General features: G+C 40.2%; 1 protein-coding gene across 1 annotated transcript in view; it reads right to left on the bottom strand.

Annotated features, from left to right (window-relative positions):
• Nucleotides 1-161: 161 nt before the first annotated feature.
• Nucleotides 162-17372, bottom strand: part of LOC121929051 (protocadherin gamma-A5-like) — a 177596-nt gene continuing 160385 nt past the window's right edge. Inside the window, exons 2-3 of the mRNA XM_042464370.1 lie at nucleotides 3724-4629; nucleotides 162-191 (exon numbers count right to left, since the gene is read on the bottom strand). Of these exons, the coding sequence (XP_042320304.1) occupies nucleotides 162-191; nucleotides 3724-4629 (936 nt within the window). The remainder of the gene's footprint in view (nucleotides 192-3723; nucleotides 4630-17372) is intronic.

Below are 17372 nucleotides of genomic sequence, written 5' to 3'. Positions count from 1 at the left end.
CAAAGGGTCCTGATGTTTGTTACCTCCTGCTGTACGTAAGCCCATCCCATATTCAACTGATAAGACTTTGAATAGATTAACATGACAATAAGCCTTTTTGAACTCATATTTTCAACACGGCTAATAAGTGCACAACATTTTTTGCAAATCATTAACATTTTTCATCTTTCTCGAATGATGGGGATGTCTTCCTGAAGGAATTTGATGTGAAAATTTTGGAACAGAAAAAAACTGAGCTTGCACCATACATCTATCCATTTCTATACATCTTATGTAACATTATTCTGATATCATTTAACACATGGCTATGGATAGTGGGAGTGAAACTCAAATGCATTATTTAAGGCAATATTATTGTTTGCTGGCACAACATAATGATAATGAAACTAAGCTACAGATCAGGAAGTCCTTCTATAAAACATCAATCAAAAAACTGAACTTTAATAAATCATTTTAACTTAAGATCTTATTCTGTTGAACAGGAAAAGAATGATACTGGGTTGTACAAGAAAGCTGGGTCAGAATGTGCAAAGTTACTTTTAAAAAGCAGTTTGCTATGTAATTTGTTGCAAAGCCATAAACAGTAAGTTGTTGCCACTACTATTACAAATTTCATACTGTGTGTTATCTTTTTAAATGAAAAACCCTTAGGATTCATAAAAGAATGGCAGAAAGCAAGAAACTATTCTGCTTAATATGTCTCTAAACCATCTCAAATGCTTAAAAAGCAATTTAAAAGAGCCTAGAAAAAGTCACTAGTGGCACCAAAAGAATAAAATAACTCCCACTCATTACATTACTTTAAAAACATGACCTTTTAATATCTTTATTACAAAGAAACAAGTATAATGTTAGAAGCAATTCTATTACTCAGAATTCTTTACTTCCAAGCTCTGGGCTAGATTAGAAGGCTTTATGATCAGAAGATGAACATGACCAAGATGAAATAAAAAGATGATGGAAGCAATACACAGAAGAAGTGTATATAAGAGATGAAACGATGAATAACACATGGGAAGAAGAATCATAAGAAGATGAACGCACAATTTTGGAAAGTGAAATGAAAGGTACACCCAAAGAAACTGGAAGGAATAAATCACCAGGAACTGATGACATACCAATAGAACTGCTACAATCCACAGAGACAGAAGCAATTTTAGCTCTAACTAAAATCTGCTAACAAATAAGGAAAACAAAATGATGGCCCATAAATTGGAAACAATCAATATACATCTCAATAAAAAAAATTGAGAGAGAGAGAGAGAGAGAGAGATTACTGCAGTAACTACAGGAGCATTGCAGTAATTTCCCATGCAAGAAAAATCATGCTCAAAATTCTGAAACAAAGGCTACTATTTATTTATTTATTTGCGGTATTTATACCCCACCCTTCAGCCCTAAAGGCTCTCAGAACGGCTTACAATTATTATTTTTAACTAGATGGTTCCCTGCCCTCAGGCTTACAATCTAAAAATACTACTATAAATAGAGTAAGAAATTCTGAAGTGCAAGCTGAGTTCAGGAAAGAAAGAGGCACTAGAGAGTACATTGCAAACATATGACGGATAATGGAGTGCACCAGGTTTTCCTGAAGAAAATCAGCATGTGATTTATACACTACAGCAAAGCCATAGATAATGAAAAACTATGGACTGATATTAAAGAAATGGATGTACCATTACATTTGATTGCCCTGATGTGTAACCTGCATTCAGGACAAGAGGCTACCATTAGAACAGAACACAGAAAAACAGAATGGTTCCCAATTGGAAAGGGGATCAGGCAAGGCTGTATTCTGTCATCTTATTTGTTCAACTTGTATGCAGAAATTATTATATGCAGAGCAGGTTTAGATTTGAAGGAAGGAGGAGTGAAGATCAGAGGATGGAATATCAACACTCTAAGATATGTAGACAACACCACACTATTAGCAGAAAACAACAATGGCTTGGAATAATTATTAAAGGAAGTAAAAGAAGAAAGTGCTAATGCAGGCTTGATGTTGAACTTTAAGAAAACAAAAACAATGATCACAGAAAATTTACATGAATTCAATATAGATGATGAGGAAATTGAAATGATTAAATATTTCCCATACCTTGAACCAATCATTGCTCAGAATGGAGACTGCAGTCAAGAACTCAGAAGAAAACTAGGGCCGGGAAGGGCAGCTATGAAAGAACTAGATGAAATTCTAAATGCAAAGATACCAAACTGAATGCTAAAGTTAGAATCGTCCAAGCGATTCTATCACCATGTACAGATGCAAGAGCTGCACAGTGAAGAACGCTGACAGAAAGAAAATCAGCTCAATTGAAATGAGAATTTAAATCAAGGATACCATGGCGCTGAGTCTGCAGAACTTAAGCAGAGCGGCTGAGGACAGAGGATCTTTCAGGTATCTCATTCATGGGATTGCCATGAGTCCAGGTTGACTTGGGGACAGTTAACAACAACATGAAGCCTTCCCCCTACTTTTAGTCTCTACTAGTGACACAACGCTATTTGAAAGTATACCTTAAAAAAACACATTACTTGGTGAGTAGAGCTAAGCATGTAGAAGATCTGTTGACTTCTTTTCCTGCTTGGGGCTTCCTGGAAGCTTCTCAGTTAGTTTGATCATTGTTGGAAATAACATGTTTGGATTTTGATCTAACACATCAGTGCTTCTCTTACATAGTTGGATTTATCTCAAGATGTACCAGATGTCCACAGGATTAAAAGTATTTACACAGCCCACTAAAGATAGAACATTAAATCATATTCTGTCAGTCAGGTTCAAAGGACATTCTCTAATTTTTTGTGTGTTTTTCATTCAGAATATATTTCAGTATTTGTTAATTAAATCACCAATTCCTGTCCACTCTAGAAATGCATCATGACAAATTCTCTAATATGAGTCTGTCTCTATTAAAAAAGTGTATAGGAAAGAAATCAGCAAAAAGTAAACACATCTAAGTTCTATTGATTTCAAAAGGAAATTCGCTTAATTCTCACACTGAATATATGGGACAGGAATATCTTATTTTCTCTGTTTGCAGTTAAGCCATATAATATGCACTTTTCAAAATGAATTAGAAGAGGATCAGAAAGTGGCTTTATTACTGAGCAATGGTAGGTTCTACAAGTCTTTTTCAAGTTGCATGATCTTCATTTTTTATTTTCCCACTTCCTTGCATTCAAAAATCACGTAATATCATAATCTCAGATATATGATTTTCTTTCTTTGCTAATCTGAATAATATTATTATTACAGTATATATTTGCCGTGTACCGAATCAGACATATGCAATTTTCATTTTGCTGTTGCTTTTGTTTATAAGTTTAATAAACTAAATTAAAGTACCTTTGACATGAGACACTCCTCCAAATGCAAACAAGTACAGCTTTGTGTTTACTGCAAAAGAAATTGATCTGAGAAGGTGTAGCTAAAGCTCATGTTATGAGGTATAAAACTCCAGCCACTGGATAAACTACCATACATTTTCGATACATATTGAATACAATAAAATACACGCTTTATACCACAGAAGGAAAAGCAAGCAAAGAGAAAAGAAAGCGAATAAAAGGTGGGGGGGGGGAATAGGTTATGCATAAAAACAGAAAAGTCAAAATGGCATTTTAAAAAAACACAGAAGAGAGAAATAACTTCCAAAAATAATAGAAGGGTTTAAGATTTAAAACACACAGACTTTTTACTCTTTAAAATTTTTTTTTGCTCACCTGGGCTACAATCAGATCACCATTAATCAAATTTAGATCTTCAGCAGGTAGGATAGGCTCCTTCCCATCACAAGTCTGTAGGTTGCTCAACGTACCGGAATAATTTACCTCGGCATTATTAACCTGGCTCTTCCTAGAGTTTGAAGTCAGGGAAACTTCATGGCAATAAGACTGAAGAAATGCTCTGACTCCATCAATCCCCACAAACTGTGAAACTGGAACACCACTGAAGGTAACACTCCTAGACTCAAGCACCTGAGAATTTCTCCATCTGTGCAACTTGATTGCTAGTAAAACAAGGAGAAACATCAAGAACAGGCAGGAGACAAAAGCCACTGCAACCACCAAGTAGAAAGTGAGATCTGAAGGGGAATCTACAGGACCTGATATGCTGGTGAGATCCGGGAGAATGTCAGGGATGCTATCAGCCAATACTACGGTGACCGTCACAGAGGCAGAGAGAGGGGGCTGCCCATTGTCCTTCACCAAAACCACCAGGCTTTGCTTGAGGGCATCTTTCTCCAGAAGGAAGCGGGCTGTCCTGATCTCTCCAGTGTGGAGTCCCAGAGTGAAGAGCCCTGGCTCTGTGGCCTTGGTCAACTGGTAGGAGAGCCAGGCGTTCTGGCCAGAATCTGCATCCACTGCCACCACCTTAGTGACCAGGTATCCTGGATCAGAGGAGTGAGGAGCTAGCTCTATCCCAGTGGAGCCATCGGTGGGAGGAGAAGGGTAGAGGATTTCTGGAGCATTGTCATTCTGATCCAGGATGAAAAGAGTCACTGAAACATTAGAACTGAGTGGTGGGGAGCCTCCATCCTGGGCCTTGACCTGGAATTTAATCTCCTGGATTTCTTCATAATCAAAGGAGCTCAAGGCATAGACAACCCCAGTCTCAGAGTTAATGGACAGATAAGAAGAGAGATGAAAATCACCTGTTCGCTCTTCAGTAATGGAATAGGTTATTCTGGCATTCTCTTCCCAGTCTGGATCATTTGCCCTTAAGGAAAAGATCAGGGATCCTCTATTGTTATTTTCATGTAAGTAAAAAGTGTAACTTGTCAAAGAGCATGGGGGTTGTCATTTGTAATCTATCTAAAAGATGTAGGGCAATTACTGTGGGGTAGAAAGAGGAGGGACGCCATGATCAGTAGCTGTGATAGTGATATTGGAAGGACTGGGCACAGTTGGTCCCTGTCAAGGACCGCCAGGTGTCACCAAACATAAAGTTATCAATTGACGTTCCTCAGGGGAAAAGGGAGGTTGTTGGCACTGAACAGTGGTTTCCCCAGTGAGTCCTAAATTCCTTCTGAAACATTTAAATGGCAATACAGTTTCAGAAGGTGAACTGTCCAAGATAGAGTTGGTAAAAAAGGTACTATCAGGTTCAGGTGCATTTCCATTTAGATCTGTAACATGGACACAACCTGTGATCGTCACTACAGGCCGTCCCCCATCCGTGCTTACACTTCAACTGGTGTAAGGAGCATCCTCATAATCAAGTCTGCCTGTGAGAGTTATTTCGCCTGGGGTTGAATTAAGGAGAATATCGAGAAATCATTTTTGACATTTTCTTGAGGTAGTATTTCACTTCTCCACTAGTCACTTCATCCGAGAATCTTTGCGCTTACGCACAAGTACAATAGAGATCCCTTTAGGGATATGCTCTTGACAGTCACTTCATAGATGGTTGATTGAAAACAGGGCATTGTCCCATTGGCATACCGAACTCTGACTTGTGATTTGCACAGTGCCAGACCTGACTGGATCACCTCCATACCGTAGCTGTGAGGAGTAGTCAATAACTGACTGGTCCTGCACGTCCAAAGGTTCTTTTAGTAACCAGTTTCAGTGTGCTGAACACCATTGTTCACTCCTCTTTGCACAGCCAGAAGAATGACTACTACCTGTGAGTGGTACGCTCTATAGAATTTATCCCCAAATGCTGATCTTGAGCCATCTGTTAGAGAGACTCGGAATCCAGGTCAGATAGTTCACTGATCTCCACTCAGTTCCTATACAGGGAACTGTGGAGCATTTCATTTATATCTGTAATTTCCACTTCTAACCCATAAAGTGTTTAATTTCTCTCATTAAGACCTGGAACTTTAGACACAATGTCTCTATGCTACTCCACAAGTTTTCCTCTCTGTCGATTCTCTCAGAAGTTTGCAAATTGGCCATTGTTGGCATTCAAGCAAAATAGTGAAATTATTACCATACATTAGGGACGATGCGGAGTCCAGGTTCTGAAACCTGTTTCACATCCACTCCCAGGTTCTTTGCAATATTTCCCTACAAAGAGCCTTTGTTGTGTCATCGCTTCAGAAATGGAATAGTGGATCTGTCCAGAAACTGCCTTCCAAGCAAGGAGAATGATAATAAGGCATTGCAGATTTTCCTTTCTGCAACTCCATGAACTCAGAGTGTTCTCCATTGCGGAACAGCTGGATAAATTGCCTGTCTCTTATTGCAAAAATGACTGTATCCAAAGAAGAATCTAATCAAATGTTATATCTCCCCAGTTTTGCTCTTATTCTGTCGCCAAACTCCCTTTTTCCCCACGTAAAATGTCGTCATGCTGTATGTAAGAGAACAGTAAGCCCGACTGAGTGAAATTTCATTGCTCTTTGTCCTTATTGGTGAACCGTGACACTCAGAGGTTCAGCCCCAAACTGCAGAAACGTCGTTTTCAATAGTTTGAAATATAAATAGGATTTAAAAACACATTGGGTCTCACAAAAGGAGATTATTTTCCATCCCTTGTAGAAGAATTTTAACCAAAATGCACACACGCCAGGGACAATTATGATATTTTAAATGTATGCATTTTCCTTTTTTCTCTCAGATTTCCACTATTTGGTGCTGTAATCCAAAGAGAATGACAGAAGAAACTTTTCCATTTTCCCAGCACTGTTATTCAACAAGATTTTCTAGATTACTTTTTGTACAGGAAATTATGAAGTCAGGGCCAGAGTTCCCTCCTTTTTCATCACCTATCGCGTATAAGTGGAAGCTATTTTTAGTTGTTCTTCAAAACTAACTTTAAAAAATGGGCAGCCTGTTCAAAATTAGTAAAATTGAAATGTCTGCCTTGAATTTAAATATGTCTTAAATAACCCTCCTCCTCGGTCTTTCTTTGCGGCCCACTTCTGTAACATTTATCTAGATATGTATCTATCCTCCTCCACACATTTCTCTCCTATTTTCTTCTACCACTTCCTTACAGGGCGTGGTACATCTTCCTATCTAAGTCTTACCATTCAACTTTAATTTCCTGCATGAATTTCATCTTCCTACCTCTCATCTTTGTGTGCGGTGATTCTTGTTGCCTTGTTATCAGTGGACTGAGCTGTGTTTATGTCCCCTTCCTTCCGCGGGTTCTGCTATCTTTCTCTCAGCCCTCCACTCTGCCACTGTTCCCATGTCTTCGGTAACCTGCTGCTAACCGCTACATCTCTCTCCCAGCGCCTACAATGGTTTGACTTTGGCATAGTTTATTCTATTTTTTCATCAATCAAATCAGTGGTTTCGAGAAAGAGTGTGATAATGTCTAGGGAGACTAAGGTTATTTTCTGATGGAAAAGGGCGATTTAGAGCCAACCTTTTCGCAGGAGACTGGGCAGCTTTCCTTCGCCCGACTACACAGATAGTCGTAGTATGAAAAAGATAGAAGAGCCAACCACATTCCCGCTAAACTTCTATTAAAGAGGCAGAAGAATTGCACAACAGAGAGATACAAGGCTATGTGAATACTCTACATCCCTGTAGAAGTAAAATTATAATACGAATGCGATCTACTTCTCACACTTTGTTTTAGAGGAAAATTACAACAAGAAAAATGAATGTGCGACTTAAGCCCATTCTTATATCAATCACTGAATTAGAAACCGGTGTGAGAGATGGGGACAAATGCCATTGCCAAATCAATTTCTTGCTCAGCTGTCACAATGGGCAGTGAGTATTGTGTATTGATGTGTGTATTGTGTATATAGATATGTTTCTTATCCTTATCTATCTAATCTATCTATCTATCTAGGTGGCAATAGATTTATCATTGGTTAAATAGCAGTAACAGTAGTTTAGTCGTCTACGCTCGTTGTTAGAAATCGTATGTTTTTGTATTCAAACAGCAAGGATTATTTTCACATTGACTTTAATCTTTGCCAAAGAAATGAACACACATTATACATTCTAGATATTCCCTGGCATAATCAGGCAGTAGGATTGAACCTGCAGAATGGTTGTTTCAGTCACAGCGGCTGAGGAAGCATCATGCCAGAGTGGGAAGGCATGTCTCTCAACTCTTAACGAACTGTTGTTACCTGTGGCTTTATCCCATTGCCTCATGTTTCTCGTAATGACAGGCTGACTTACCTAGGGATGGATGAAAATTGTAGGTCCAGTATGGTATGGCCGATGTAATGTTGGATTAGGACTCCGGAGATTAGGGTTCAATCCCCAGTCATCATGGAAACCACTGGGTTAGTTGGAAAATCACACTTAAGGACAAAACAGACACGCCCAGTAAAGCGGCTTCGGCTGGTGGGGGGCATGTCATTTATACATTACTCACCCCAGATCCATGAAATCGGATCCAGCAGCAAGGAGGCATTTTTTTTTTTTTTCTGTCCCAATAGGAGCAGATTTTTCCCACGCCTATTTGGGGGAAGGCTGGCGGGATGGGGCCAAATGCATGCAGTTGCTGCAACACCCACCTGCTTCCCTCTTGGGCAGCTGAAGCCACACTCTTCAGGGCTGTTTGCAGTCAGCGTCTCAGAGGAATCATGGAAACCTCCCCTGAATATCTTGCCAGAAAACCCGATGAGCAGGTTTCGCCATAGAAGCAAATGTTAAAGCATTAGAGAGAGACACAACCTTAAGTGCGTCCCACACATTACCAACAAACAATTACGCATTACCAACAGAAAATTCTTCCAGCTTTCCAACATACTCTATCATATAAAGAAATGTACTAGCTATGCTAGGCTACTTACATAGTGTCAGGACGTTCTGGGATTCCTTTCACAAACAATAATTCACTCATTATATAATCTGTAAAGGAAGAAGGAATGATTTTTTTTTTTAATTCAGGACAGTGACATGTTTTGGTTCAGAGTGTGATTCTGGATAAGTGAGCATATTTCTTCCCTCTTTGTCCCTTTACTAATGGGGAAAAAATTGTATTTTCGACAGAAAATAATAGGTGTCTGGTTCAAATAGATGACAATGGGTTAAATCTATGAACCAGTTGGTGATATGGTTCACCAACGGTGAACCATATCAGTGTTTTTCACTCCATATAAATTTGGTCACTGAAGGTAACAAGGACTTTTATTTAGCAGTTGATTGGTAAAGTACAAATGTGTCAGAAATCAGACTGGAGAGCCGACAAGGGGCTTAGACAAAAGAAATCCCCACCCCACACACATGAAGACAATGATGAGTTTAATGTGCCACAACTGTAATTTTTACAGCCAGTTTGTTTTCCCCAAACTTTGGTCTATAGGGTCTATCAACTCTCAGATTTCTGAATGTTAGCCAATCTGACTAGAGAGCTTCTGGGAGTTGAAGTCCAAAACCATCTGGGGAAGCAAAAGTTTGGAACCCACGGTATTATAGCATTTACCTTGTTGTGGCAATAAGCATGAACCATATCAGATGACCCACCCCCTCAGGGGTCCAGCTATTTGAGATGGGATCCACATGGACGAAAGCCCGAGATGATTTCCTTGGCCACCCTGGGGTAAGGGCCATAATGTGGGACACCTGACTTGGACCTGGTCCTTCAAGACAATCTGAAAAGATGGACAAGTGGGAATGGGCAACACAGGTCTTAATTCACCCCATGTTCAAAGCTGCCATCCAAAAAGCTTGGCAGCATAAGCCCCCATACCCAAATCAGCGACATGACTGAGTACTACACCAGAACCCACATGTAAAAAATGAGCCAAGGGAGGCAGATGGGAAGTCATTTGAAGGAAGATTATTTGGAGTTACACTAGTGAGCACCACGATGATTCCCACATAGAGGCAAGGAAGAGTTGTACCTCTAATCAGTCATTTTACCTCCGAACTGCGAGTTTTTTTCTGCCACTTTCAGGAGCCTGTGATTGCTACAAGTTCCATGAGAAATGATGCATTGCTGGTCACTTCACTGCTTTCCCCTCCTGCCCAGGAAAGGGAGCCTCCCAATGTTGAACGCTTGTGTGAGGAATTAAGACTTGACCATTAGAAATATGGTGCACCTGAAACAAAGTCTGCCCCTGATTAATCTCTTTTATGTAATTGTGTCCCGTCATGCATCTTTGGCAAACAGAGAGTCACTGACAATTTAAGGTGCATTAACCGTTTGAAACTTCATTCCTCAGGGGATGGTAGTATAGTATGATCTTTTTGTTCAAAAATTAAAAAAAGCATTCGTTGCAGCAGCCAGCAGCAGATTTCAGGTTTGTTTTGGAACGGCCTTGTACTGCGGCGATAACAATTTATGTCTAACCAGGACATAACGTTGACTCATCAACTTTATAAGGAGCAGCTCCGTCTGCAGTCACACAAGCACCTGTATGAAAGGACATGCCCTGCCTGTTGTTGTGGCTGCCAACTAAATGTCTGGATGTTTGAATAATCCAAACCCAGCTCCACTCAACCTACAAGCGCCTCCCTATCTTGTCATCCAAGACCGAGCCAGGTTCCATCCTTAAAGCAAAGTCACTACTAGAAGACTTGGAAGATCACCTCCATACAAAGTGGGAAAATGTGCTTCAGAAGTAATGGCCCCAGGCGTTCTTTGCTTTCAATTAGAGTAGCCACGACCGTAGAAAGAAAACAAAAACAAAACACCACTTTCCACCCTTCCACCACAACTTCAGTGGATTAAAAAAGAATCTGTTAATCAGTTTCAATCAGTACTCAGTAATAAATTCATTCTGCTTGAACCTGCTTGATATTTACACCACGGTTTAAAAACTTATTAAAATACAGGACTTATAACTCCTAACTGCTTTAGTGACAAGTTTCAAAAAGGATGAAAGAAAGAAGCAAATGGAAGAAAGAGGGAAAAGCTCCCCCCCTGGCACTTTGATACAAATTGGACCAGCAGAGTGCTCTTTGCATTGTTCTGCTGCTCAGGCCATTTGGGAGGCAACCATAGGACATCTTGGATTCCCACCAGAACTCCTGCTTCACACCCTAGGGCTGCCCTGACACTTGCTGGCAAGGTCTTGCCCATTGTTTCACTACGCAGTCATGATGGTACACTATGGTCGTGTACAATCAGAAGCAGAGTAAAGGAAAAAGGATTTGTCTGGTTGGCGCAATTAGATTTTACTGAAAACTAATTACAAAGGAATGCTATTGTGATAAGTGCTTCCCGAGAGGGAACAAAAATTAAAACGACACCATGTCTACCAGTCTTCAATTCCAATCAATGGCGGCGTTTCACTAAAACCTCAAAGAAAGATCAGAGTTGGCCCCGTTGCCCAAGGATATTCTGGGCTATTTGAGACGCTAGGTTGCAAGAAGCAAATTCATTTTATCCGGCGAGATTCAGAGGACAGACAGACATGTTATTAATAAGGCAAAGTCCCTTCCTCCTCATAATTTGGGGGAAAAAGGCTCCAGTCTAGAATGAGGATCAGGGACAAAACCTGAAGGAAAGTGGGGTTTCCGTATCTTTGGAATCTCAGCATGAGGGTCAATGTAACCGTCACCAGGAACAGGAAGGACACCAAAGCCAAAGCCAACAACCAAGGAAAAAAATGTGATCAGATGGAGACGCCTAAATCACTAGGTTTGGGAATTCAGCTCTGGCGGGCCTCTTGAAAGTGTTCTCTGCAAACACCAGGTTCACAGTCCACTGTGGCTGAAGGGGAGATGCCCATGATCCTTCACCTGACGACACCTCTTGCTCAACAGCATCTCTCTCCAAGTAACACGCGTTCTGTTTGAATCTCTCCCGTGTGAAGCCAATAGTGAAGAGGGAAGAGCTCGTGGGCCTGTAGCATATGGAAAGAGGCCATCGAATTTGTCCCAAGTCAGCATCCCACCCTACCACTTGTCACTAAATAGCGGATTCAGCTGAGCGAGGCACCATACTCAAAGACTATGAACCCTCAGTGCTTGGAGGGAAGTAATATAACTGGGGGGTGTTTATCATTCCTATCCAAGACACACACTTTCACTGTGTCACGCGGCTGAGAGGAGAGAGCCTCCATCCTGGGCCCGCACTTGAATTCTGAAACTAAACTCCCCTGAGTTGCTCATAGTCGAAGGAGCGCTGGGCCATAGAATGTGTTCCAGTTCAGAGTTAATTGAGATATAGGGGAATAGGTAATTCTTTCAATTTGCTACTCTTGATAATGGAGTAGTGATTGGCATTTGCGGTCCTAGATCTGGGTCAGAGGCCTTCACATGGAAAACAGAAACTCCAGAGGTTGTTCTCTAAAAATATGGCAGTATAGGAAGATGTTTCAAAAAAAAGACGGGAGGGGTTATCATTGATATCTGAGATGTGTATGGAGATGGTTTGTGGGTGGACAGAGGAGGTAGTGCCTTTTGTCTGTGATATGATTGGTTGATATATATTCCTGAGGGATTCTGAGGCCCTTTCTCTGTCAGGTGACCATCTGTGAGGAGTTGAAGTATGCAACTGAGATGAGACAATCGGAAAGGTAAAAATTCCTGAAGATGACAAGTGACTTCCCCATTTCTCCAGAATCCTGTCATGTACTTTAATGAGGGCAATACACAAGCTCCAGGTGCAAATCTTCGGAAGTGGGCTGGAGTGGAGTAAGTGATCACATTCGGGAGCATTGTCTTCTCATCAAAACTTTCAATTTCACATTGGCAATGGTCCAGCAATCCTCCTCCATCACGTGGCTTTATTATCATGCACATATTTTGTCTGTCCCAAAATCAATAGTCTCCCATAAGTGATAATTTGTTCCATCTCTGGAATCCACATTTACATACCTTCTGGGCTGCTATCCTGGATTTTACTAATTATAAGTGATCTCAGCATTATGATCCTTCAATCACTGTCCAGATGATTTAAACTTGAAGCACGACATCCCTATGGGGGGAAATTCTCTGTTAGTCTTCCCTTATATTTGTGGCCTGGGAAAAAACTGTGTATTATCAGTAGAATCAGTTACTGTTAACTATATTTTAGCTGTACCAGTGTTTTTAGTTTCTCCCTCATCGCCATGGCTGTAAGGATCAATGGTATGCTTTTGCTTCTTCTTTCCCTGTCCTAATTGTTCAGCAATATTAATTCTGCATATTCCACCATCTTTGGTCTCGTGAACTTCTAGCTTGAATATGGAATGGAGCGCAAGTGGTAATTCCTGGAGAGAGTTTACTTATCCAATGTCATCCGTCTTCAGCAGTTGCCGAGGACGAAACCGAACCTGGCTCCGGAAGATTAGAAGACTCACTCACTTAAGAATGAATATCTTCTATCTTGGGAAACGTGGGGCATTTACATTGATATCGTGGAATGAAACCTTTACATGGAAAATATTCAGTGGATTGTGTGCCACAAGTTCTAATTTTTAGGACACAAATAGGAAGACTTGCGACAAAGCTCTTCCTGTCTATTCTGGCACTTAACATACAGATTTCAATTTTGGCTCATTTAGGTCAAAATATTGCTTTTCTGAAGAAAATCCCAAGCTTGCGTTTTTGGCATGTCACTGATCTCTAGCCCAAATCTGTAGCAAGGTTTTCCCCACAAAGGATCCTTTTCTGCTTCGTCTGCACTGAATAGTGAACCTGCTCAGACACCACAAAAAGGACACAGACCAGAGTAATGAATAGAAGAATACTTGCCACAAAACTGCTATTCATATTGTCTCTCTGTACCTTGCCTTCATCTTATTATCATTGCTTCCTTCTTCCTCTCTTCGTTTCCTCCCGTCAAGTGTCCCAGTGATTTGCAGTAATATAGCAGAGTTTGTTTTCCCTTATTACTGATCCTTAAGAAATTGAGAGCATTCCTTTCTGGATCAGTTTGTTAATCAAGCCTCCGCTGGAATTCCTTTCAGTCAGTTGAATGTAATGGAAGGATGTTGAAACAGGAAATTTAGGTTTAAAATCTATGCTTGCTCCTCGTTGTTCCAACAGACGACACTCTAGTCCACACGGGAACTGGAATGTGGCTAATATGTCTCTTGCAAGGTGCAGTGCGATTTCCCCTGCTTTTCGATGGGAACTTTATGATTCCCTATATTCCTTTAATATTGTTTGATGAGCCATATTATTCTTCATATAAGCTGGCATGGTAAATTTCCTCAACAACTCTTGATCTGAACAAGAGAAAGTTACCCTGAAGAGAAAAAATGCACCCAGAACACACTTCAATGAACATGTTCATGCATGAATTATGGCGCTAATAAATTCGATATTCTCATATCAGCTGACAGCTGCCATGATAATGCTTTCTTTGCTCCACAGGCATCCCTTGTTTGACTTTTTTTAAAAACGTAATCTTCGTATGTCGGCCACGCAATATATAAAGAATGCAATACAGTAGTTTAGCTTTATGATGGAAAAGGAAAGAAAGTTATTCTAGTTTTTTATCTCCTCGAGTTTTCCATGTGAGCTCCAGCAGTATGACCATGATACTTAAATCCTGTTTTGCTATTTTCTTATTACTGGTGTACATTCATTGCTTTAAAAAAAAAAATCTAGTACCTGCAAACTATAGATTTCTTCTGTACTGATTTGACACCATGTCTGGCATTATATATAGATAAGATTTTATTGAAGAAGAATTTTTTTTTAATAAGCAATGCAAATTCAAAACATAAAAATTTCCTGTCGAAGTTTCATCAAGCTTGTCAGCCATGTAAATGATCATACAATTAAATGGTTTTGCACGATCCATGTTTTCGACGATTAAATTCATTATAAGAGAGATTAATCCAAATTTGTTTTGGATGATTAAATGTGAATTAAGGGGACTCTGAAGAGTTAATTGATGGCACAACAGGACACATTTGATAAACAATTTACTGATAGTATTGCCTATATTTCTCTGAGATTATATGTGAATAAACTTCAGTATTAGTGAGGATTTTCTGCCAGTGCTAGGTAATATTGTGTTGTTCCTATTAAAAGATTGGACAAATATAGTAGTTGTATAACACTCAGGCTAAAACTGGACACAACCCATTAAAAACCAGTACTTAGCAATGAACCAGTCTAGTATGAAGATTCATTCTGGAAGCAGCTTTTCCACCTTTTCATCAGGAGAACGATAGTATGGATTCTATACATGTGTTTTAGTTTCCCTCCCTGTCCGGTAATGCCGTTTGCCATAAGGTCCAGAATCATGGAATCATAGAGTTTGGAAGAAGCCCTCAGTCTAGACACTATATTCCATTGATGCAGCACAGAATTGCCATTGCTTTTTTAGCTATAACATCACATCCTGACCCGACAGTGCTGGACTCCACTCCTAGAGTGCATTTCACTAGACTTGTCATCAAGACAGTTGTCACTATATCTGTGATTTCATTTGTTTACTGACCAATTGGTAGAATCCTACATTCTTTCCCATTTGACCTTAATATTTTGTTTGCTTTTGGCCCAACTTGCTAATGTGTTAAGATCAAATTTGTGAATTTTGATACCTGTCCTCTGGGTTATTAGCTAACTCTCCTAAATAGGGGTCATCCAGAAATTGTGATAAGCATGTCCTCTATTCCATCAGCCAGTCATTGATAAAGAGGTTTAGAGCACTGAGCCCAGGAACAAGAATCCTGTGGCAGGCCCACAGACGAGAAGAAGCGCCATTGTTTGGAAATACTTTTGGTTTTCAGTTGGTTAACCAATTACAAATCCAACGAATATCACATTGTCTAGCCAGCCCACATTGTACTAGCTTGTTTTCAATGGTTATCAATGGCATCTTGACAAAGGCCTTACTGAAAATCAGATAACTAAACATCCACAGCATTCCCTTTATCTTCCAAGCTTGTGACACTATGTAAAAAAGGATCAAGTAAGCTGGCATTACTAAACATATCATTGGTAGAACACTCAACCTGCCTTTTAGTAATCAAAGCAATTCCTTTCTAAATGCTACATAAACTGTCCTGTTTCATGATCTGCGTCTAAATCTTTCCTGATAATGATGTCAGGCTGGAGGGATGGCAGGCTGACTGGTCAAGAAATTAGTGCGTCCCTCCCCCCCCCCCTTTGTTTTTAAATGAGGGTCAGCATTGTTCCTCTCCTCAAGTCTGTTGGGACTCTCCTGGTTTCCTGCAATTTCTCAAAGATTATTTGACAGTGATCTGAGATTACTTATGCCAGTTCTTTTAATATCCATGGATGTAGTTCAATGTGGCCTGGAGACTTGAATTCATTTAGATAGCTATGTATTCCTGTACTGCTTCTTTAGCGATTCCTGCGCTTTCACGTACCTGCATCATCTGCTGCAATCTACAGGTTTAGCATTGCTGTCCATTTCAAGAATACTGAGACAAGAAGGTGTTGAGTAGTTCTGCTAGTTCTGCTGCTTTTCTCTGTCCCCTGCTAAAGCATTTCAGCAGCTACTACTACTCCCAATGGCAAGTCCCCTGCCCATTTTCCCCTTGTTCTTCCTTCTGCCAGTCCTGTTACGGACAATACAAAAAAGGCTTTTTTTTGTTTTTAACTTTTCTAATAAGAACTGAACTTGTTCTAATCCGTTATTTTTTCTGACTAGTTCTTCTGTTCCTTCTCCCCCTGTTTGCTGGCTAATTGTTGAGCTTCTTTATGATTCCCCAGTTTCCATTCATGGTACATGTCCCGTCTTGAGTCTCGTGTCAGTTGAAGTTTTTAAGACATCCTTGTTGGCTTTGTTTTCCTCCTAATTGGAAGAACGGTTTGAAATTGTGCCATTCAATAAAAAATGTCACTTTTAAGAAAATTTGCTATCCCCCTCATGAACGTCTTTCCTCTTATTAGTAGTCCTGAACCATTGAATCACCACCAGTATTTCCTTAAATTTAACGGAAATCAGCTTTCTTAACGCTAGAAGGCAATGGCTGACTAGGCTTTGGCTTCCCTTTCCACTGTCTAACAGACGCCAGAGAACATGGGTCATTCCCACGCTAGGGTCCTGCCACTTCTTCCGCAACTCCCCCCATTAGCCAGATCATCACTGGCGTTGGTTAGGAGTCTATCTAAATAGCTGATTCCCCTATTGCTTTTTTTTTTCCACCTTCTGGGCGAATGAAATTTTCTGTAAGGCAAGTGAGGATTTTTGGATCTGTAAATTTTTGGCAGAGTTTGACTTCCAAAAATATCGGTATAGTTGAAACCCCATTACCCACCACATTTCTCCTTTCTGACTGGTGTGGGACATGTGTTCCAGAAGGCATTATCCAAGTCCTTCAGATTGGCTTGGAGATCTATATTAGCCCCCACCAACACACCCCCACCACCACCACCAGCACATCCCTGTGGGTTTCTCTCCCTCCTGTTAAGTTTTAACCGATAACTCTCAACTTGGCTTCCAAGGGATTTGGTCGACAGAATCTGTCACATAGTGTACACATCCTTAAGGTATAATGCTTTTTCACTTTCCTTTCTGTTTGGTCTATTCTCTGTTAAAGAGGATATAGCTTCTATTAACTAACATTCTAATTATGAATTTCAGCCTA

The sequence above is a fragment of the Sceloporus undulatus genome, chromosome 4, assembly GCF_019175285.1.
Source record: "Sceloporus undulatus isolate JIND9_A2432 ecotype Alabama chromosome 4, SceUnd_v1.1, whole genome shotgun sequence".
NCBI classification, from domain to species: domain Eukaryota; kingdom Metazoa; phylum Chordata; class Lepidosauria; order Squamata; family Phrynosomatidae; genus Sceloporus; species Sceloporus undulatus.
The sequence above is the reverse complement of the archived record's forward strand: the minus strand, read 5'-3'. Positions and strand labels throughout refer to the sequence as shown.